Here is a 24086-nt window from a genome sequence, read left to right on the forward strand (position 1 = left end):
AAGGTTCAAGTGGCACTCCGCACATTTGTCGCCATCCTTGCGTGTTTAATAAACAAGTGTCTTGTGTGGACGAGAAACGACTTTCTAAACCTGCTCATGAGATAGCTGTCGATAAATGCGTGGCTATATGTGCACGAGACATAAGGCCGTACGGAGCTATAAGAATTGAAGTTCTTATGGATCTTATTAAGACGTTAATCGACACTGCAAAGGCCGTTATATCTCACCCCACAGCTGTGTCGCGTTATGTGGCAGAAAGTGTTAAAAGCCTACGACATATAATTATGCCTGAGGTAATTTCTCATATAACAGAAGGTGAACACTCATCAACTACAGACATATGGACGTCCAGAGTGAGATGAAACCATTAGCTGACATGTACTGTCTTCTGTTTTATTGACTAGATTCTCAGATCTCGCATTTTGTTTACAACCCAGTTTCCAGATGAACCAAAAACGGTCGGTAATATTCTAAATAATTGTTTAGACCATTAATGTCTCTTGGTATCCGCGACAGACGTGCAGCACACGCCGTCCGGAGTAACGGAACGGTAATAGCGCTTCATTCTTAACCGCGCTGCCGTTATGGTCGCACGTTCGCATCTTGCCTCGTGCATGGATGTGTATGATGTCCTTATGTTAGTTACGTTTAAGTAGTTCGAAGTTCTAGGGGCAAATGACCTCAGAAGTTAAGCCCCATAGTGCTCATAGCCATTTGAACCATGGAGCACATGATTGATGAAGTTACCAACATTATCGTTGCAATGTGCGATCATTCACGATTGAATTAATCCTGCCATATGTTAAATACAGGGCTATGAAATAATTTTGATGCGGAGCCTATATGCGTTAATTCTCCATTCATTCATGGTCTTTTGACTGTGGCGAAAGAAAGTGTTACTTACGTAAAGAAAAGTGGTTTTCTTAATGCTCTTGAAATATCAGTGAGCCCGTATAACTATACTCGGTGGAATAAGCAGCAGACAATGTTAGAATGTCTTTGTGCGAAAAGCTCTCTGAGAAGGGAGTAATAGCCCAAATTCAAGAAACTGATATCAAGCTGATGAAAGAACTTTTTACGGTATGTATGCCATCGTTTTACTCTAATTCTTATACAGAATAGTTTATATTATAGCTTTTAAAACATAAGGGTTTTTGTAGCTCTTCAAAGCGGCGTCCAAGGACTTACAGCTGGAGGATCACCTACACTCCACCATCAGTTGGCATTGATAATAACAATGTTAAAGCATTTGAGTCAGGCGCCCCAGGACACAGAAGCTTCTGAAATCGGACTTATACATAAGCGCCTCAAATTGTACTTAGATGAAAAGCTATTTGTCCAGATATACTGTGTGGTAGCAACTTTCCGCTGGCCACCATTCGTCATTTAAAAATGATATCTGAAGATAAGAGGCGTAAAGTCATGAGAAGGATACAACAGTTTTCCTTCCTCATACTTGTCCAATCACACAATACACTCTAACGACATTTCCCTTTACTGCATCTGTTTGTTCTCGCTAGTGGGTTCGAACGGAACTTGCTTACCTTTAGATCTAGAAGTAGTTATCTCAATGTACTCTTCTCTTCTGGAAGTTACAAAAATAACATTTAATGTTCTGAAATAGGAGAGACGCTCATTCCTACATGTTATTCCACAACTGGTAACACATGAATCGTTGGGAATCCATGTTGTCCTAAACGAAAGTTCGAATTTTTGCCATATATGCACTGAAATATTAATTTTGCTGTCCTCATGTAAAAAAGAAAGAGGTATAATGAGGCTGGACATGTATTTCAGAGCCTGACACCATGAAAACACAAATCTTGTTGAAGAACATAAATTCTGCTACTTCATCCGGTTGATTTGTAGTTGTGCAATTTGAAGATGGGAGTGAGACATTGGGGTAGCCTACACTCGGTGTTATTCAACATCTACACCGAACAAGTGGTAAAGCATACAAGTATAAAATTGTAAACAGAATAAACTATTAAACAGAAGCAATAAACATTTTGAAGTTTATCGATGACATTGTAATTCTGTCAGAGCAAATAACTTGGAATAATAGTTGAGTGGAAACATAAGTTCTAGGGGATTGATGACCTCAGATGTTAAGTCCCAATGTGCTCAGAACCTTTTGAACAATTTTTCAAGTGGGTTGTAAACCAAATGAGAGGTCTGAGATTCCAGTCAATGAAACAAGAGACAGTACATGTTAGATAATTGTTTAATCTCGCACTGGATGTCCACATGCCTGTAGATGCTATGTATTCACCTTCTGTTGTATGACCAATTACCTCAGTCATAATTATATGTTGTAGGCTTTTAGCACTTTCTGCCATGTACCACGACACAGTTGTGGGTTGAGACATAATGGCCTTTTGAGTGTCAATTAACGTCTGAACAAGATCCATAAGACCTTCACCTATTATAGTTCCATACGATCTTACTTATCGTTCTCGTATAGCCACACATTTATCGACAGCTACCTCCTGAGCACGTTTCGAAAGTCGTTTCTCGTCCACATAAGACCCTTGTTTATTAGACACGCTTGGATGGCAAGAAATGTGCGAAGTGCCACTTGACCCTTCAGCAATAGAGTAAATTTCACAGCACAGCGGACAGCAAGCAAAATGAATGCTTTTCCTAGCGCCATCCACAAGAGGCTTTAACACGGTCCCAACAGAGTTCTTAAGATTCGCTTCAAGCTGTGTGGTCACTACTCATCACTGATAACTTTTCCTTTTGCTACCCTTGTTCTTGACATGCGCTCCTTCCTCTGCAGACTACGTTTATGTGCGTTACGACCGAAACGATGAAAACCCACCATCCCACTAAACACTGCTCTCCTCATCGCTCGTAGTCCGTAGCTCGCATCTGCGGTCAGTGCTACCAACTGCCCGTAGGCCGCAGCACGCCAGTGCCTGCGCACGGCATTGGTGCAGTGACGTCACGGGCTTGCTCAGTGCGGAGCAGTGAGCGAACGGCCGGTGGGCTTCGTCACTATACGCAACTCTGCTGAGGCCGTGGCACACAGATTCTTTCGCAACAGCACTCCTCCGCGCTTGGGGTGACGTCAGGGACTCGGTCGGTCGGCGGCTCCTGTAGGCCAGTGCGCCGCAGTTCGCGGGCCTAGCTTCTGTGCACGACCTTGCACCGTGCTGCCCATCAGACCTCGCTGCGGCTGGCCCAGCTGAGCCGGCAGCGCGAGGCAAGGCTCGCACGGCTGTCATGCTCACGGTCCTGAACGTGCCACACCTCGATGCCCACCTCTGCAGCGATGTGCACAACCACAGCTTGCACTCAGCCGGTCATCACTGATCGGCTGACACAGGCCAGCCAGGTGGCCGAGCGGTTCTAGGCACTACAGTCTGGAACCGTGTGACCGCTACGGTCATAGGTTCGAATCCTGCCTCGCTCATGGGTGTGAGTGATGTCGTTAGGTTAGTTAGGATTAGGTAGTTGTAAGTTCTAGGGACTGATGACCTCAGAAGTTAAGTCCAATAGTGCTCGGAGCAATTTGAACCATTTTTTTGATTGACATCATAATAGCCGTCTGCGACGTCACTCCAGCAGTGGCTGCATCAATTCCTACAGGCAGACACATCACTGAACAGACTTAACCTCTTATCCTTAAAACAATGATATCTCTTAAGTTAGTGCATCTTGTACAAATATCTCCCATGCTAATTACAATGATTTGTTCAAACAAAAAATGGTTAAAAGGGCTCTGAGGACTATGGGACTCAACATCTGAGGCCATCAGTCCCCTAGAACATAGAACTGCTTACACGTAACTAACCTAAGAACATCACACACAACCATGCCCGAGGTAGGATACGAACGTGCGACCATAGCGGCCGCGCGGTTCCAGACTGTAGCGAATAGAACCGCTCGGATACTCCGGCCGGCATGATTTGTCAAACAGGTTATTTAAAAAATGTCAAATTGTGTATTGTTTCTTCTTGTATACACCAATCTTGTAATTTAGTTGTACTTTAACGACTTGAATGACTGCTCATGTAACAGCCAGTATCATAGTCACTCAAGAGGGCAAATGTACGACACCAATAAAATTTTTCCTTTTTGTGTTTATGAAATATGTGTGTGCCAAAGAGTGCACAAATATTAATAAATACGTGTTAATATTTGCTATGATAATAAAGAACAGAGGAGCCTTCTCCTTTTTTTCTGCGATCAGCTAGGAGATGCCTTCCTGTTTCGTATCGTCCTTTGTTCTTCAGCTTTCGCTATGTAAGCATCTATCTTGTTAGCTCTAAATTACTATGAATGGAACTCGCCGATGTAGCATCAACTAAGAAGGACTTGCAATACGGCGGCCGAACTTCTCTGCATATGGTCGTCCCGGCCTTCAATGTGCTGTTGTTGTTGTTGTCTTCAGTCCTGAGACTGGTTTGATGCAGCTCTCCATGCTATTCTATCCTGTGCAAGCTGCTTCATCTCCCAGTAACTATTGCAACCCACATCCTTCTGAATCTGCTTAGTGTAGCCATCTCTTGGTCTCCCTCTACGATTTTCACCCTCCACGCTGCCCTCCAATACTAAATTGGTGATCCCTTGATGCCTCAGAACATGTCCTACCAACCGATGCTTTGTTCTAGTCCAGTTGTGCCACAAAATTCTCTTCTCCCCAATCCTATTGAATACCTCCTCATTAGTTATGTGATCTACCCATCTAATCTTCAGCATTCTTCTGTAGCGCCATATTTCGAAAGTTTCTATTCTCTCCTTGTCCAAACTATTTATCGTCCATGATTCACTTCCATACATGGCTACACTCCATACAAATACTTTTAGAAACGACTTCCTCACCTTTAAATCTATACCTGATGTTAACAAATTTCTCTCCTTCAGAAACGCTTTCCTTGCCATTGCCAGTCTACATTTTATATCCTCACTACTTAGACCATAATCAGTTATTTTGCTCCACAAATAGCAAAACCCTTTTACTACATTAAGTGTCTCATTTCCTAATCTAATTCCCTCAGCTTCACCCGACTTAATTCGACTACATTCCATCATCCTCGTTTTGCTTTTGTTGATGTTCATCTTATATCCTCCTTTCAAGACACTATCTATTCCGTTCAACTGCTCTTCCAAGTCCTTTGCTATCTCTGACAGAATTACAATGTCATCGGCGAACCTCAAAGTTTTTATTTCTTCTCCATGGATTTTAATACCTACTCCAAATTTTTCTTTTGTTTCCTTCAGTGCTTACTCAATATACAGATTCAATAACATCGGGGAGAGGCTACAACCCTGTCTCACTCCCTTCCCAACCACTGCTTCCCTTTCGTATCTCTCGGCTCTTATAACTGCCATCTGGTTTCTGTACAAATTGTAAGTAGCCTTTCGCTCCCTGTATTTAACCCTTGCCACCTACAGAAATTGAAAGAGTATTCCAGTCAACACTGTCAAACGCTTTCTCTAAGTCTACAAATGCTAGAAACGTACATTTGCCTTTCCTTAGTCTAGCTTCTAAGATAAGTCGTGGGGTCAGTATTGCCTCTCGTGTTCCAATATTTCTACGGAATCCAAACTGATCTTCCCCGAGGTCGGCTTCTACTAGTTTTTCCATTCTTCTGTGAAGCATTCGCGTTCGTATTTTGCAGCCGTGACTTATTAAACTGATAGTTCGGTAATTTTCGCATTTGTCAACACTTGCTTTCTTTGGGATCGGAATTATTATATTCTTCATGAAGTATGAGGGATTTCGCCTGTCTCATATATTTTTCTCGCCGGATGGTAGACTTTTGTCAGGACTGGCTCCCAAGATCGTCAGTAGTTCTATTGGAATGTTGTCTAATCCTGGGCCTTGTTTCGACTCAGGTCTTCCAGTGCTCTGTCAAACTCTTCACGCAGTATCATATCTCCCATTTCATCTTCATCTACATCCTTATCCATTTCCATAATAATGTCCTCAAGAACATCGCCCTTGTATAGACCCTGAATACACTCCTTCCACCTTTCTGCTTTCCCTTCTTTGCTTAAACTGGGTTTCCATCCGAGCACTTGATATTCATACAAGTGGTTATATTTTCTCCAAAGGTCTCTTTAATTATCCTGTAGCCAGTATCTATCTTTCCCCTGGTGAGATAAGCCTCTACATCCTCACATTTGTCCTCTAGCCATCCCTGATTAGCTATTTTGTACTTCCTGTAGATCTTACTTTTGAGACGTTTGTGTTCCTTTTTGCCTGCTTCATTTACTGCATTTTTATATTTTCTCCTTTCATCAATTAAGTTCAATATTTCTTCTGTTACCCAAGGGTTTCTATTAGCCCTCGTCTTTTTATCTACTTTATCATCTGCTGCCTTCACTATTTCATGCCTCAAACCTACGCATTCTTCTTCTGCTGTATATCTTTCCCCCATTCTTGTCAATTGTTCCCTCATGCACTCCCTGAAACTCAGTACTACAATTATTTTTTTTACATTTTTGTGTTAATGTCTTTATCAGCTGTTCGTGAAAGAAATGCAAATCTGCTGACATGGAGCCCGTCCGCCATTGGTGTGATCCAAATACTGATTAGCAATTGATCATATCAATTATGGTGCACATACAAAACTTCAGTCTTTCAGAAACGAAGTCCGATACTCAACTAACTATACAACATGAAGCGATTGACCGATCGCGTTATGCACTTGTTGTATGAAAATTACATTGGAACCATATCTGTAACTATGCGTTTCTCTCGAACACCAACCTGGAGTAATAGGATATCACAACAGCAATCAACAAGCACTGCTCGGGTAAGGTCAACTGACATGACTGAGCTGACTATGAGCTGATAAGTGGTAGGTGATCACAACTACTTTCTTTACATTCTCTATCTTCCTTCCACCTTCGCAAGCAGGCAAGGCAACAGTTACAGCTCGCAGCTTCCACTCGCTCATCCACCTGCCAGAGAGGGTGTTGTTATTGCTGGCTGGGGAGCACTTACATTGTGGTCACTCCGTGCGTGGTTGCAGTTTAACATCATACCAGCGACATTTCTGTTTACAACAACAAAATAATACACGAACCAATACCTCAGTTCGTGGCATCGGCCAAAAGTGTTAGATAAATAGCTTTTCTCATACGACAATGAGCAGCGCCGTTAATTTAGAGCAATACAGAAACGTCTTTTGCCATGTCAACAGCCGAGGGCGCAGCATCGCACGACATCTACCTTACTCATGAGTTCTCCCAGTAAAGAACTTGCAGAATTGTGAACCAGAAGCCTACCTCTCCCTCCCGCAACCTTCCCCAATGTTGTTGTGGCATAAAGTCTGAAGACGGGTTTGATGCAGCTGCCCAAGCTAGTCTATTCTGTGTAAGGGTCTTCAGCGCTGCACAGCTACTGCAATGCGCATCAGTTTTAACCTGCTAACTGTATTCAGGCCATTGTCTCACTCTACAATTTTAATACCCCCCTCTCCCCAACACCCACATATACACGATACTCTCCATTACCAAACTGATAATTCCTTGGTACCTCAGAATATGCCCTTTGAAACGAAGTCGTGCCATAAGTTTATTGTTTTCCCCAGTTCGACTCAGTATCTTCATATCAGTTATTCGATATGCAGCGCCACCACTAATTTTTAGCGCTACTGAGTAAAATTGCAATTGTGGTATCGATAGCTTCGATTTCACGGCATAGGTGAAAGTTCTTAAGTTGCACTACGACAGGCACCGACGACAGCGCCCTCTAGCCGGTGCTGTGGAGATGTATGAGCTCCGCGACAGATTCTGCCCATTTTGATGAAGAGCAGACGGCCAGGACACTTCTCTTGCTATTGACACTATGTACTACTTGCGGCGGTAAAAAATGTTCAAATGAGTGTGAAATCTTATAGGACTTAAGTGCTAAGATCATCAGTCCCTAAGCTTACACACTACTTAATCTAAATTATCCTAAGGACAATCACATACACCCATGCCCGAGGGAGGACTCGAACCTCCGCCGGGACCAGCCGCACAGTCCATGACTGTAGCGCAAAAGACCGCTCGGCTAATCCCGCGCGGCTAAGGCTTCGCACCTCAGTGCAAAGTTATGTATTGAGTTAATATTGTGATATAGTAAAACCATTTATAAGACCAGTACCGAGAGATTTTCACCTTTTCCTGCTCCTACTCACTTCCTTCATTCGGCCAACCCTTCGCCTTTCAGGCGAGATACAAAACTTGGCTACGAACAGGGATTAAATTTTTTTCCCTCTCCTCTTATTTCCTTTTTTGCTACGTACTACTTAAGCTTTTTTGTGATATGCCCGTGTGGCTGAGTGACTGTCTTTAAGTGTTCCCAGCATTCGCTATTAATACTTTTATTTCTTTATCCGATCTTCGCTGTCCGATCTTGTACGTTTTCAAGATCAGCAAATGACGCAACCGCTTACTGCCATAAATGGACTGATCACACTACAAATTGCAGCTACTTCGGCGCCTCCAACGCCACCGCCTGTACCGATGCCGTCGTCGACGGCGCCGACATTTCGTGCCTTCAGTGTTTAACGCTGGCCAGAATACATCGCACAGCTCAAGGCACAGTTTGCAGCTTACAACATACCAGGTACAGAGCGGCTTGCCTTTTTCATTGCCAATGCGTGTGTTGTGTTGTACTGTGTGCTCGTGAAATTGTTTCCCACAACCTGCCAGAAACTAAAACTTACGATGAAGTGATTGATGCTTTGAACTCCCACTTTAGTGATAGTGTAAATGTGGTAGCTGCACGCTACAAATTCTTTCGCCTCAGGCGTGGCTCTACTCAATCGAATAAAGCTTGGTTAGCGTGCCTTCAGGGACTAACTTCTAATTGTGACTTTAATTACTCGTGTGGACGCTTATATGCGGATGTAATGATTAGAGACGCTATTGAACAGAATGTGGTGGATCACCGCATCCGCGAACAAATCCTCAGATTTAAAAACCCGTCTTTGCAGGAACTAGTGGACTTGCTAGACAGAGAAGATGCATTAGACACGGCTACTTCCGCGTTCGACGTGACCCCGGGTGTGTGTAGTGTTAGCGCGGCACAACACGTACCGTCCCACCCAGCAGCACGGCCAGAAACGCCGCGCCGCTCGCGCGCAGGTAAACAAATTTCACACCAGGCACCCAATAAGAAACTGAAATCATGTCCGAACTACTTTCGTGCCAAACCACGGGACAGTGGCCCATGCCGCCAAGCACTGTGTTATTTTTGTAATAAGAAAGGGCATGTGCAAGCTGTGTGTAGGAAGAGAAACTCTAATTCACCAATTGTCTTCCGTTCGCGTGACTCGCGTGGGCGTCACCGCAACGGTAACCGCCATGATCATGATTCACATTCAAAGCCTTCTGCTTCACGTGCATCGACAGCTAGTCGTGTGAATCAAGTTTTGCCAAACACTTCCTCTCGCATTCGACGCGATGCGAGGAAACTTTTTGTGACTTTGCTTATTTGTGGACGTTTTGTTCGCATGCAGCTGGACACTGGTCCGTCAGTTTCTTTACTGAACAAATCGACGTATGACTTGCCTTATCCACTCCCGCTTCATCGTTTACATTCCACGCTGACTGCACTTACTGGACAGGAAATCTCAGTGCTTGGCGTGTGTAGTTTGCTAGCGACGTATGGTGCCACAACCCGTACAGGGTCTTTCCATGTGCTCTGCTCTAGTGATGCTACGAATATTTTTGGAATGGATGCGTTTGACAATATACTTTGCATCAACGCTATTGACCATGCAGACAGTGTTGCCACACTATGCGTCGGTTTTGCTGAACTCTTTTCTGGTGGCCGTGGTTGTGCCACAGACTTTGCAGCGCATGTTGTAGTTAAAGATATGCCTATTTTTCGGGGTGTACGCCCGGTGCTGCACGCACTGCGCGACGCCATAGCTTCTGAAATTAAACATTTGCAAGACATTGGTGTCATTGAACCTGTTTCTGCTTCGCCATGGGCTTCGCCTATAGTGTGTGTGAAGAAACCAAACGGTCTTCTCCGTATTTGTGCTGACTTTAAGGCTACAGTAAGTCCCCAGACAGTGGAAGCTACATTTCCCTTACTGCGTCCTGAAGAAATTTTTTATAAGCTTGGTGCACGAAAATTCTTTTCCACGACTGACTTGCGGGACGCATACTTTCAGATTTCGCTCGACGTACAGTCGCAACGCTATTTTGTAATCAACACCCACCTTCGATTGTTGAAGTTTCGCCGCCTTCCGTTCGATTGTGCTTCGGTTCCAGCTATTTTTCAGTCTTATTTACAGTAGTTGTGAGCCCCTGTCCCTGGTTGCTCAAATTATCTGGACGATATAATGGTATAAGGTCGCACCCCTCACGAACATTTTCAGAATTTGCGTGCCTTATTTATTCTACTTTTGGAGGCAGGACTAAAGTGTAGCAGAGGCAAGTGCAATCTTTTTTAAACTGAGATTCAGTATTTAGGACATATGATTAAGTAGCAGGTATCCACCCTACGCCCTCACATCTCAGTCCAATTAGAGACTTGCCAGCACCCAGGAACTTGAAGTCTGTGGTGGGAAAAACTTCATATTATATTCGGTTTATACCAAATGCAGCGCAGATTGCAGCTCCTTTGCATAGCCTTCGGCATAAGAACGTTCCTTTTCTTTGATCTTCGGATCGTGTGACTGCTTTCCACAAGCTCAAATCTGCTTTTTTGTGTGATCGCTGTTTGATTCCTTTCTATCCCTCCAAACCAGTTGTTTTGGCTGTTGATGCATGTTCTCATGGCATCGCAGCAGTTCTCTCACACCGCATTAAATCTGTCGATCGCCCTATAGCTTCTGCATCTAAGTTGCTCAATTCTGCCCAGAAAAATTATTCTCAAATCGAGAAAAATGTTCAAATGTGTGTGAAATCTTATGTGACTTAACTGCTAAGGTTATCAGTCCCTATGCTTACCTACTACTTAACCTAAATTATCTTAAGGACAAACACACACACCTATGCCCGAGGGAGGACTCGAACCTCCACGGGGACCAGCCGCACAGTCTACGACTGCAGTGCATCAGACCACTCAGCTAATCCCGCGCGGCTCAGATCGAGAAAGAAGCTTTAGCTATTATATATTGTGTGACAAAGTTTCATGATTTTTTGTATGGTCGCAAGTTCTATTTGGACACCGACCATAAGCCTTTGACTTCGTTGTTCCACCCGTCAAAGCCAGTTCCGGCCCGTACTGCACAAAAGTTGCAAAGTTGACCTTTGTTTTTGTCTAACTACAATTATGAAATTTAGCTTCGGCCCACGGCCCAGTATGGCAATGCTGTGCTTTGTCTCGTCTGCCTATCGGTCCTGACGATATGTTTGATTCTTCCGAATTATTCTGCATGTTTATTGATTCACAAGATAAGGAATTAGCTGATGGTTTTCCAATGGCTTTTCGTCGCATTGCTTCCGCGACAGCCGCCGATGATTCTTTGCAGATTCTTTTGCAGTATATTCGTACTCAATGGCCTCCATCTACTACGCAGATTCACCGAGCGAGGTGGCGCAGTGGTTAGCACACTGGACTCGCATTCTGGAGGACGACTGTTCAATCCCGTCTCCAGCCATCCTGATTTAGGTTTTCCGTCATTTCCCTAAACCGTTTCAGGTAAATGCCGGGATGGTTCCTTTGAAAGGGCACGGCCGATTTCCTCGCCTATCCTTCCCTAACCCGAGCTTGCGCTCCGTCTCTAATGACCTCGCTGTCGACGAGACGTTAAACACTAACATCCTCCTCTGCTACTACGCAGATTCGTGATCCACTTGTTCGACGTTACTTTGCGCAATGTCACAACTTGTCTGTACACCACGGTGTTATATTGTTGCGAACTGACAGTAATCAGTCTCGCGTGTTGTACCTCGTTCGTTGCAGTCGGAAATTCTCCGCTTACTGCACGATGGTCATTTGGGAATAGTGCGGATGAAGCAGTTAGCGCGTCGTCAGTGCATTTGGGTCGGCATTGATAAACATATTGAGAATTTGTATGCTAACTGTCGCTCTTGAGTGGAGTATCAATCTGCTTCCCGCTAGCACTTTCTTGCGTGGCCGACTCCTACTGCGCCTTGACAGTGCGTCCATATTGATTTTGCGGGTACCTTCTGGGACACCCGCCGGTTGATAATCATTGATGCGTACACCAACTTTCCTTTTGTTGTACCTATGCCTTCTAGTACATCTGCCAGTACTATTCGGTGTTTCACGATTATTTTCTGCATTGAAGTCTTTCCTGAACTTATTGTCTCTGACAATAGCCCCAAATTCGTATTCTCAGAGTTTGAAGCGTTCTGTGCTGCTAATGACATTCGCTATCTGACCTCAGCCCCGTTCCACCCCCAATCAAACGGTGAGGCTGAACACTTTGTGTGTATGTTTAAGTCGCAGATGAGCAAGTTGCGCTCCACGCACTCCCACAAACACGCGCTCTGGTCTTTCCTTGCTTCATATCGCTCGCAACCGCTCGGCATCCGTTCCCCGGTCGAACTGCTACATGGCCGCACCTATCTGTCGTTCCTGCAGCTATTGCACCCTCCGCCTTGCGCCCCCGCTGCTTCGTCTCGTTTTGGCTTGGCGCCGCATGATTTAGTGTTCTATCGCGTTTTCTCTGGCAGGCAACGCTGGGCACAGGGACGCATTCTTCGCCAACTTGGCGGCGCCTTATTTGTCATTTCAGGTGCCTCCAGCAGTGACAAGCGACACCGAAACCAGATCCGTTGGTGCCGTCCTCGGTTTTCTGCCGCTGGTTGTTTTCCGGCAGAATTGGAGGCTTCACGGATTCCGCCGCCTCAGCCCACGACTCCACTGACGGCGCCTCTGCTGCTCGCGGGCCCGCCGCGGTGTCGCCTGCCGTCGTCGCCGTCACCGCTGCCGGTCCAGTGACCAGCATCGGTCGGGCGCCTCTCGCTGTCGCCACGTCAACACCCCCGGCCGTCGCCGCCGCCACCGCCCTGGCCCATAGAGGTCGTTGCTCTGCCTCCTCATCCGAGAATACCCTGTGATGGTGCGCGGCCTGGGCTGGTTTCCCACGGGGTGTTTTCCTCGCCCCTTCGCGAACAATTCGGAGTCGCGGGTGGCCAGCACGCCCCGGCAGTTCCGCTGTCAACTGCGCTCCCCTGGGACCCTCCACCTGTCTTCGGAAGCCATACTCAGCGACGGTGTGTCGTTTTAGGGGGGAGGGATGTGGTATCGATAGCTACGATGCCATGGCGTAGGTAAAAGTTCTTAAGTTGGTTCTACAAAGGACACCGATGACAGCGCCCTCTACCTGGTGCTGTGGAGGTCTACGATCTCGTGACAGATTCTACCCATTTTGATGAAGAGGAGGCGGCAGGGAGACTTTGCTTGCTATTGAGACTACGTACTACTTATGATGGGTCTAAGGCTTCGCATGTTAGTGCAAAGTTATCTATTAAGTTAATATTGTGATATGTTGTTGTTGTTGTGGTCTTCAGTCCTGAGATTGGTTTGATTCAGCTCTCCATGCTACTCTATCCTGTGCAAGTTTCTTCATCTCCCAGTACCTACTGCAACCTACATCCTTCTGAATCTGCTTAGTGTAGCCATCTCTTGGTCTCCCTCTACGATTTTCACCCTCCACGCTGCCCTCCAATACGAAATTGATGATCCCTTGATGCCTCAGAACATGTCCTACCAATTTATCCCTTCTTCTGGTCAAGTTGTGCCACAAAATTCTCTTCTCCCCAATCCTATTGAATACCTCCTCATTAGTTATGTGATCTACACATCTAATCTTCAGCATTCTTCTGTAGCGCCGAAAGTTTCTATTCTCTCCTTGTCCAAACTATTTATCGTCCATGATTCACTTCCATACATGGCTACACTCCATACAAATACTTTCAGAAATGACGTCATGATGTTAACAAATTTCTCTCCTTCAGAAACGCTTTCCTTGCCATTGCCAGTCTACATTTTATATCTTCTCTACTTCGACCATCATCAGTTATTTTGCTCCCCAAATAGCAAAACTCCTTTACTACTTTAAGTGTCTCATTTCCTAATCTAATTCCCTCTGCATCACCCGACTTTATTCGACTACATTCCATTATCCTCGTTTTGCTTTTCTTGATGTTCATCTTATATCCTCCTTTTAAGACACTATCCATTCCGTTCAAGTGCTCTTCCAAGTCCTTTGCTGTCTCTGACAGAATTACGATGTCATCGGCCAACCTCAAAGTTTTTATTTCTTCTCCATGGATTTAATTACCTACTCCGATTTTTCTTTTGTTTCAGTGCTTGCTCAATATACAGATTGAATAACATCGGGGAGAGACTACAACCCTTTCTCACTCCCTTCCTAACCACTTCTTCCCTTTCATGTCCCTCGACTCTTATAACTGCCATCTGGTTTCTGTAAAAATTGTAAATAGCCTTTCGCTCCCTGTATTTTAGGTCTGCCACCTTCAGAATTTGAAATAGAATATTCCAGTCAACATTGTCAAAAGCTTTCTCTAAGTCTACAAATGCTAGAAACGTAGGTTTGCCCTTCCTTAATCTAGCTTCTAAGATACGTCGTGGGGTCAGTATTGCCTCATGTGTTCCAACATTTCTACGGAATCCGAACTGATCTTCCCCGAGGTCGGCTTCTACTAGTTTTTCCATTCGTCTGTAAAGAATGCGCGTTAGTATTTTGCAGCTGTGACTTATTAAACTGATAAACTGTAATTTTCACATCTGTCAACACCTGCTTTCTTTGGGATTGGAATTATTATATTCTTCATGAAGTCTGAGGGTATTTCGCCTGTCTCATACATCTTGCTCACCAGATGGTAGAGTTTTGTCACGACTGGTTCTCCCAAGGCCGTCAGTAGTTCCAATGGAATGTTGTCTACTCCGGGGGCCTTGCTTCGACTCAGGTCTTTCAGTGCTCTGTCAAACTCTTCACGCAGTATCGTATCTCCCATTTCATTTTCATCTACATCCTCTTCCATTTTCATAGTATTGTCCTCAAGTACATCGCCCTTGTATAGACCCTCATATACTCCTTCCACCTTTCTGCTTTCCCTTCTTTGCTTAGAACTGGGTTTCTATCTGAGCTCTTAATATTCATACAAGTGGTCCTCTTTTCTATAAAGCTCTCTTTAATTTTCCTGTAGTCAACATCTATCTCACCCCTAGTGAGATAAACCTCTACATCCTTACATTTGCTCTCTAGCCATCCCTGCTTAGCCATTTTGCACTTCCTGTCGTTCTCATTTTTGACACGTTTGTATTCCTTTTTGTCTGCTTCATTTACTGCATTTTTATATTTTCTCCTTTCATCAATTAAATTCAATATTTTTTCTGTTACCCAAGGATTTCTACTAGCCCTCGTCTTTTTACCTACTTGATCCTCTGCTGCCTTCACTACTTCATCCCTCAAAGATACCCATTCTTCTTCTACTGTATTTCTTTCCCGCATCCCTGTCAATTGCTCCCTAATGCTCTCCCTGAAACTCTGTACAACCTCTGGTTCTCTTAGTTTATCCAGGTCCCATCCCCTTAAATTCCCACCTTTTTGCAGTTGTGATATAGTAAAACCATTTCTATGAGCAGTGCGAGAGATTTTCACCTTTTCCTGCTCCTACTCACTTCCTTCACTCGGCCAATCTTTCACTTTACACAAGCAGACCCACGTGTTGCCTTCCAGGCGAGATACAAAAGTGATATTGCCAAGGCTGTTACAAAAGACTTAGTTTGTGGGCCAGCTCAGATCCGACAAAAGACCATTACGTCAGATGCACCAATGCCACTGGCAGATTCCCACATTGTGTTCCTGGAAAGGGGCTGGCACTGCCATTACGAAGACACAGCAGAAAAGCGTTTGTAGGCCAGTTACTACACATCCAATCAAAAGACTTCTTATGGTTTACATGGCTGCGAGCTGTGATTTGCAAAGCCAGAATGCACTGTCCCAACATAAATTACAGTTATTTTCGGTCAAAGGTGTCTCAGTCTGGTAGCTACTATACGAGGAGAGCTCTATGCCGCTCCTCGAGGCGACATGATGCTCCAAGCAGCAACCACGAGATTTGACTTCCACTAATTGTGGGCCCCTGCTTCTGGTTTCAAGAGCAGTGCTGTGGCTTAGCATCTTCCAGCCAGTGGACCACCTCTGGGCCAACTAACATGTGAAAACAGCCTTCCGCCATTGAAGGCAGTAGCTTCAGACCACAGACACTTGTTGCATCAGCTCCTTAACACTCGCTGTCTTTAGCACACCTTATGGAGGACGTTGCACCACAGAATGTTCTGGTTTGTTCTTCAGTAAAATGTATGATTAATAGTGAAATTTTTATAAGCAGCCATCTATCATCATCCCGACAACAGTCCACCACCTCAACTCAGACCACCACATGTACATCTACATCTACATAGATACACTGCAAATCGGATTTAAGTTCCTGGCAGAGGGTTCATCGAACCACCTTCACAATTATCTATTATTTAAATATCGTATAGGGCACGGAAAGAATCAACACCTATATCTTTCCGTACGAGCTCTGATTTCCCTTATTTTATCGTGGTTATCATTCCTCCCTATGTAGGTGGGCGTCAACAAAATATTTTCGCATTCAGAGGAGAAAGTTGGTGATTGGAATTTCTGTCGCAACGAAAAATGCCTTTCTTTTAATGATTTCCAGCCCAAATCCTGTATCATTTTTATGACACTCTCTCCCATATTTCGTGATAATACAAATCGTGCTGCTTTTATTTGAACTTCTTCGATGTTCTCCGTCAGTCCTATCTGGTAAGGATCCCACACTGTGCAGCAGTATTCTGAAAGAGGACAGACAAACGTAGTATCCTCTTGTAGCGTAGTGTCCTCCTTAGTAGGTTTGTTACATTTTCTAAGTGTCCTGACAATAAAAAGCAGCCTTTCCTTAGCCTTCCCCACAACATTTACTGTTCTCTTTCCATTTTAAGTTGATCGTAATTGTAATACCTAGATATTTATTTGAATATACTGCTTTTAGATTAGACTGATTAATCGTGTAACTGAACTTTGAAGAGTTCCTTTTATCACTCATGTGGATGACCTCACATTTTTCGTTATTTATGGTCAGCTGCCACTTTTCGCGCCATTCAGATATTTTTTTCTAATTCGTTTTGCAGTTGGTTTTTATCTTCTGATGACTTTATTAGTCGATAAACAGCTGCGTCATCTGCAACCAACGGCTGCATAGATTGTCTCCCAAATCGTTCATATAGATAAGGAACAGCAAAGGGCCTATAACACAACCTTGGGGAACGCCTGAAATCACTTCTGTATCACTTGATGACTTTCCGTTAATTACTACGAACTGTGACCTCCCTGACAGGGAATCGCAAATCCAGTCACATAACTGAGACAACATTCCATAAGCATGCAATTTCACTACGAGCAGCTAGTTGTGGTACAGTGTCAAAAGTCTTTCGGTAATCCAGGAATACGAAATCGATCTGAAATCCCTTGTCAATAGCACTCAGCACTTCGTGTGAATAATGAGCTAGTTGTGTTTCCCAAGAACGATGTTGTCTAGATCCATGTTGACTGTGTGTTAATAGGCCGTTTCCTTCGAGGTAATTCATAATGTTGGAACACAATACATGTTCTTAAATCCTGCTGAATAATGACGTTAGCGATATTGGCCTGTAATTTAGTGGATTACTCCTACTACCTTTCTTGAATATTGGTGAGAGCTGTGCAACTATCCAGTCTTTGGGTACGGATCTTTCGTGGATCGAACGGTTGTATATGATTGTTAAGCATGGACTAATGCATCAGCATACTCGGAAAGAAACCTAATTGGTATACAGTTGGACCAGAAGACTTGCTTTTATTAAGTGATGTGAGTTGCTTCACTACTTCGAAGATATTTACTTCTATGTTACTCATGTTGTCAGCTGTTCTCGATTCGAATTCTGGGATATTTACTTAGTCTTCTCTTGTGAAGGCATTTCAGAAGGCTGTGTTTAGTAACTCTGCTTTGGCAGCACTGTCTTCGATAGTATCTCCAGTGTTATCTCGCAGTGAAGGCATTCATCGTTTCTTGCCGCTAACGCACTTCACATACGACCAGAATCTTTTTGGATTTTCTGCCAGGTTTCGAGACAAAGTTTCGTTGTGGAAACTGTTATAGGCGTCTCGCATTGAACTCCGCCCTATATTTCGAGCTCGTGTAGGGGATCGCCAATCTTGGCGATTTTGCGTCTGTTTAAATTTGCCATGTTTGTTTCGTTGTTCCTGCAACAGTGTTCTAACCCGTTTTGTGTACCAAGGAGGAACAGCTCCATCGTTTGTTTGTTTATTTGGTATACATCTGTCAATTGCTGCCGATACTATTTCTTTGAATTTAAGCCACATCTGGTCTAGACTTACATTATTAATTTCGAATGAGTGGAGATTGCCTCAGGAAGGCGTGAAGTGAATTTTTTCTGCTTTTTTGAGTAGGTATATTTTTCGCTCATATTTTGAGGATTAGGGGATTACAATAGTCAATGTCGCTACGACAACCCTGTGTTCACTAATCAATATATCTGTTTTGATGCTCATTATTAACTCAGGATTATTTGTTGCTAAGAGGTCAAGTGTGTTTTCACAACCGTTTACTATCGTGTCGGCTCATGAACTAACAGCTCAAAATAATTTTCAGAGAATGCGTTTAGCAAAATTTCGGATGATATTTTATGTTGAAAGGACTCTGTTGGATTCCTTTCATGTTAATTTCTTAAATCTGTTGTCATTTACGGCATACATTCCACTTCTAATTTTACTGTGGTTTTCCTGACTATCTGGGAGGAGGCTGAGCAGTGGAATGTGTTACTTTTACACATAATCAAGAACGATGTCTCACACTACTACAATTTAAAACATAGTTTATATGTAATTCATGTCACACAGTCTCGTAGGGAACCTACATCAGCTTTCTTTTATATACCTTATATGATAAGATACTGTCATCCCCCTTCCCTTCCGTGTGAAAGAATGTGTGTATTTCTAGTTGCATGCTTGATGGTAGCAGACAAGCCTGTCTGCTAGAGAACAGTAGGATCAATGTCGGAACAGGTAGCTAAGCTTTCTAAAAGCGAAAAGGTTTCTATTCTTAGTATGGTCCTGTCCGTCCCTTGTCATGTTAGTATAGGAAGCTGCCTCTCTGATCACTTCCGTTTGTATTTGTGAAGCACCCTCAGTAAGGGCCCACGGCAGTCTGTCTGCGGCGAGCTTCTGAAGTGCTAAGATCTCTCTCTAAGTGCGTCTCTGCTAAGTCCGTAGGACAATGGATTTCTTAAGTTCAGCCTAAATGAAAATTTAATCACCTTTATTTCAGGTTTAGAACTAAAATAGCTTATGTTATCTTAAATTGCAAGTCAGTGTAATTCTAGTGTGAAGTTTAGAATACCTTCTAGTAGTTGCTTTGTCACTGTTTTGTGAGTAAAGTGGAACCACATGCTGATGAGCCATAACTGTAACTAAGATCATCAATCTTAAATGCGAATGTGCGTGAGATTATAACGCCTTGTCTTGACAATATTTTTCAATATAGCAACGTTTCCTTATGTTCAACCCACGTGGAGCGCACTTTGTGAGACCAGCACCACGTGCTTATACAATTGTTTGACCCATCAGGTTAATAGCAAGATGATAGTAACCAGTTCGAGGTTTTTCTGTTGTAAATTGCGTTTTGATGTAATTTATTTTAATTATCAAAATTATTATGTAGTTACACTCTTTGTGTAAACCAAGTTGACCACGTGAAGCATGTGGTGTAATCATCAAAGTAGCCCTCATCTATTCTTTTCGGGAAGGTTTCTCTATGAATCTAGTATACCAGTGTGTGGATTGCGCTACTAACGTAACTTCTTTGGGTGAAAATTGAATAGGTTGGTTATGGTTAATTTCCTCTTGCATATGTTTCAACGTTCTTTGTGTGTTATTTTATGAATTCAGTGTTGTATGCAGTCTCCCAATCTTGGCTCCATATTTGATATGTTCCGTAAGATTACAAACCCACATTTTCACAATCCTAAATAACGCACCATTTCAATTATGAATCAAGCTTCATATGCTAAAATTTTAAAGGGCCAATGATTAATGTTGAAATAAATGTCCAAATATAAACTGATTTATTTCTTTTTATTTAAATTCTCTTTATATATATATATATATATATATATATATATATATATATATATATATATATATATATATCACCGGTTTCCGTAAGATGACTATTAAAAGATTATAATTAATGTTAGTCTGGTTGGGAATTTGATAAGCTAGACTGGATACCTGGTGAAACAGTCGCTCAGTAATGCAAGGTTAACCTCGCAAGATAGCTCGCAGCTTTTAACCCGCTTTTGTTGTCTTGAATATCATCACCTCTTTCAGAACAACTTAATGCATCAACATTACAATGTGTACTTCCGGAACTAAACATGTATTTTCGCCAACATATAGAGGGTAAATTAAAGTCACCACAAACTATTATCGTATGAGTTTGGTACGTGTTTGAAATCAAACTCAAGTTTTCTTTGAACCTTTCAGCAATTGCATCATCTGAACTCGAAGGTCAGCAAAAGGATCCAATTATTATTTTATTCCAGTCGCCAACAATGACCTCTGCTCATACTAACTCACAGGAAGTATCTACTTCAATTTTGCGACAAGTTAAACTACTTCTGAGAGCAACAAACACGCCAAAGCCAACCGTGTTTAGCCTATCTTTTCGGAACACAGTTAGGTTCAAAAATGACTCTGAGCACTATGGAACTTCACATCAGAGGTTATCAGTCCCCTAGATCTTAGAACTACTTAAAACTAACTAACCTAAGGACATCACACACAACCATGCTCGAGGCAGGTTTCGAACCTGTGACCGTCGTATTCTCGCAGTTCCAGACTGAAATACCTAGAACCGCACGGCCACCGCGGCCGTAACATCGTTAGGTTCTTCACAAAAATTTCGATTGAGCTTATATCCAACTTTAGCCAGCTTTCAGTGCCTATAACGATTTGAGCATCAGTGCTTTCTATTAGTGCTTGGAGCTCTGGTACTTTCCCAACAAAACTACGACAGTTTACAGCTGTTATACCACTGGTTCCTGTATCTACGTTCTTCCTGAGTTCAGTTTGCACGCTTTGTGACTGAAGACCTTTTTGTGTTTTCCCGAGACCCTCTAACCTAAAAAACAGCCCAATCCACGCCACACAGCCCCTGCTACACGTGTAGCCGCCTCCTGCGTCTAGTGGACATCTGACCTATTCAGCGGAACCCGAAAACCAACCACCCGTTGACGCAAGTCTAGGAATCAGCAGCCTACACGGTCACAGAACCGTCTGAGTCTCAAATTCAGACCCACCATTCGGCTCTGTACCAGAGGTCCGCAATCGGTCCTGTCGACTATGCTGCAAATGGCCAGCTCTGCTTTCATCTTGGCAGCAAGACTGGCAGCCTTTACCACTTCTGTTAACCGCTAGAAACCAGGGAGAATCCCTTCTGATCGAAAGTGACACACATCATTGGCATTGACGTGAGCAACCACCTGCAGTTGGCTGCACCCTGTGCTCTTCGTGGCATCCGGGAGGATCCTTTCCATATCTGGAATGACTCCACCAGGTATGCACACGCCATGCACATTGATTTTCTTACCCTCCTTGTCAGCAAGGCCCTAAGGGGCCCCATAACGCGCCTAACGTTGGAGCTCCCAACTGCCAATAATCCCACCCACTACGATTGCCCGGATCTTGCAGTTTGAGTGGTTTCCTCTGAAACAGGACAGGTGACAGCATCCAGCTCAGCGACAGTGTCAGCCACAGACAGCACCTGGAACCTGTTTGTCAGACAAACCGGGGAGGCCTTGTATGCGGCCGCTTGGGAAGTCTTTTGCTGCCTGCTTCGCCATGTGGTGACCTCTACATTTTGATGTCAGAAGTATGTGTCACCACGAAATTTCAGTAAAAGGAGGAACCTTACCGGCCACCCTCCCTGGAGACGATGACTCTCAACTACCTCAGGGTTGCAGTTTTGTCGACAGACGGAATCACTATGTAGTAGGTGATTTCATTGACTGTTCTTTTTTTTTCCCTGCGAGTGGCAAGCAAGCACAGAATCTATTCTGAGGATGTGTAAATATGAACATTATTTTTCCCTATCATCAGTGGGTGTGGCTCATTGTCTGGAAGGATATAAGGTGTTAACCATGTGTAGCTTCTTAGGAGGGGAAGATGAGTTTTCTTTAGAAGTCCGAGTTTTGTGGTACTTTACGCAGTTTTGAGTGGGGGATGTATTTCATTTCGAGTAATAGATGTGGCTCAATACGTTTAAGCACGTAAAGTAGTAGTCATGAGTTCATGCTCAAGCGTAAAAGTTAAGTTACAGTAAGTGTTACAATGGAATTAGATTAAGTGTCCTTGTCGTTGTACTGTTTTGTTCTCCTCGTTTGTTGTTTGCATAATTAGTAGGGATATCCTAGCATAGAGGTTGCTAATTTCAGTAGCCTGGATCAGATGTGCAGGGAAGCGCATGTGCCGATGATTTTTTAGTCTTGCAGAGTGCAATTGCCGACTGTAATTTTGTTGTAGATACTTTGGAGGTCGCACAGAAAGCTATGAATAAGGCAGATTGTATTGCAGATGTTGCGGGTACTGAAATGGTACAGACGCACTTAGTATTTCCGAAGGACGTAGATTCTGCACCATCTGTGACGGCACTGCCTCCTCTGAACGTGGGAGGAGAAGAAAGAGGAAATGTGTTTGCAAGGTTAATGATCTGGCCGGCAAGGCTTATGCCAGTGGATACGGAGATTGACAAAAGCGTTAACACTTGCAGTGTAATACGTTACGCAGGCGAATGCTGCTGTGCAGTCCTAGGGTTAAACTTTCTCATCAAGCGTCATGCCGAAACTGACTTTCGATGACGCGCGGTGGAACTCAGGGGGATAATGTCCAAGTTGGGAGGAGCTGTCACCAGTGAAATACTGTCGCAAGGTTCGTATATCATGATAGGACAAATACGGGCAAAATCACTAAGGCTTCATTTGCATGTAACGTGTATCCACAGGATATGTGGCCTGTAGTTGAAGAAGTGTCATTATGATCTCTCCATTGGAAAAGATTCCGGAATAGTCCCCCATTCGGATCTCCGGGAGGGGACTGCCAAGGGGGAGGTTACAATGAGAAAAAGACTGAATAATCAACGAAAGGATAATGTTCTACGAGTCGGGGCATGGACGTGGTAGGGAAACGAGAAAATCTGTAAAGGGAAATGCAAAGGCTCAATCTAGATATAGTAGGGGTCAGTGAAGTGAAGTGGAAGGAAGACAAGGATTTCTGGTTAGATGAGTATCGGGTAATATCAACAGCAGCAGAAAATGGTATAACAGGTGTAGGATTCGTTATGAATAGGAAGGTAGGGCAGAGGGTGTGTTACTGTGAACAGTTCAGTGACCGGGTTGTTCTAATCAGAATCGACAGCAGACCACCACCGACAACGATAGTTCAGGTATACATGCCGACGTCGCAAGCTGAAGATGAACAAATAGAGAAAGTGTATGAGGATATTGAAAGGGTAATGCAGTATGTAAACGGGGACGAAAATCTAATAGTCATGGGCGACTGGAATGCAGTTGTAGGGGAAGGAGTAGAAGAAAAGATTACAGGAGAATATGGGCTTGGAACAAGGAATGAAAGAGGAGAAAGACTAATTGAGTTCTGTAACAAGTTTCAGCTAGTAATAGCGAATACCCTGTTCAAGAATCACAAGAGGAGGAGGTATACTTGGAAAAGGCAGGGAGATACGGGAAGATTGCAATTAGATTACATCATGGTCAGACAGAGATTCCGAAATCAGATACTGGATTGTAAGGCGTACCCAGGAGCAGATATAGACTCAGATCACACTATAGTAGTGATGAAGAATAGGCTGAAGTTCAAGACATTAGTCAGGAAGAATCAATACGCAAAGAAGTGGGATACGGAAGTTCTAAGGAATGACGAGATACGTTTGAAGTTCTCTAACGCTATAGATACAGCAATAAGGAATAGCGCAGAAGGCAACACAGTTGAAGAGGAATGGACGTCTCTAAAAAGGGCCATCACAGAAGATGGGAAGGA

The 24086-nt window shown here is 43.7% G+C and overlaps 1 protein-coding gene across 1 annotated transcript in view; it reads right to left on the minus strand.

Moving 5' to 3' along the window:
• Positions 1 to 12659: 12659 nt before the first annotated feature.
• The window catches only part of LOC126298080 (uncharacterized), a 77318-nt gene continuing 65891 nt past the window's right edge, over positions 12660 to 24086 (minus strand). The window contains exon 3 of the mRNA XM_049989398.1: positions 12660 to 13039. Within this exon, the coding sequence (XP_049845355.1) occupies positions 12660 to 13039 (380 nt within the window). The remainder of the gene's footprint in view (positions 13040 to 24086) is intronic.

This window comes from Schistocerca gregaria, chromosome X (assembly GCF_023897955.1).
Source record: "Schistocerca gregaria isolate iqSchGreg1 chromosome X, iqSchGreg1.2, whole genome shotgun sequence".
Taxonomy (NCBI): domain Eukaryota; kingdom Metazoa; phylum Arthropoda; class Insecta; order Orthoptera; family Acrididae; genus Schistocerca; species Schistocerca gregaria.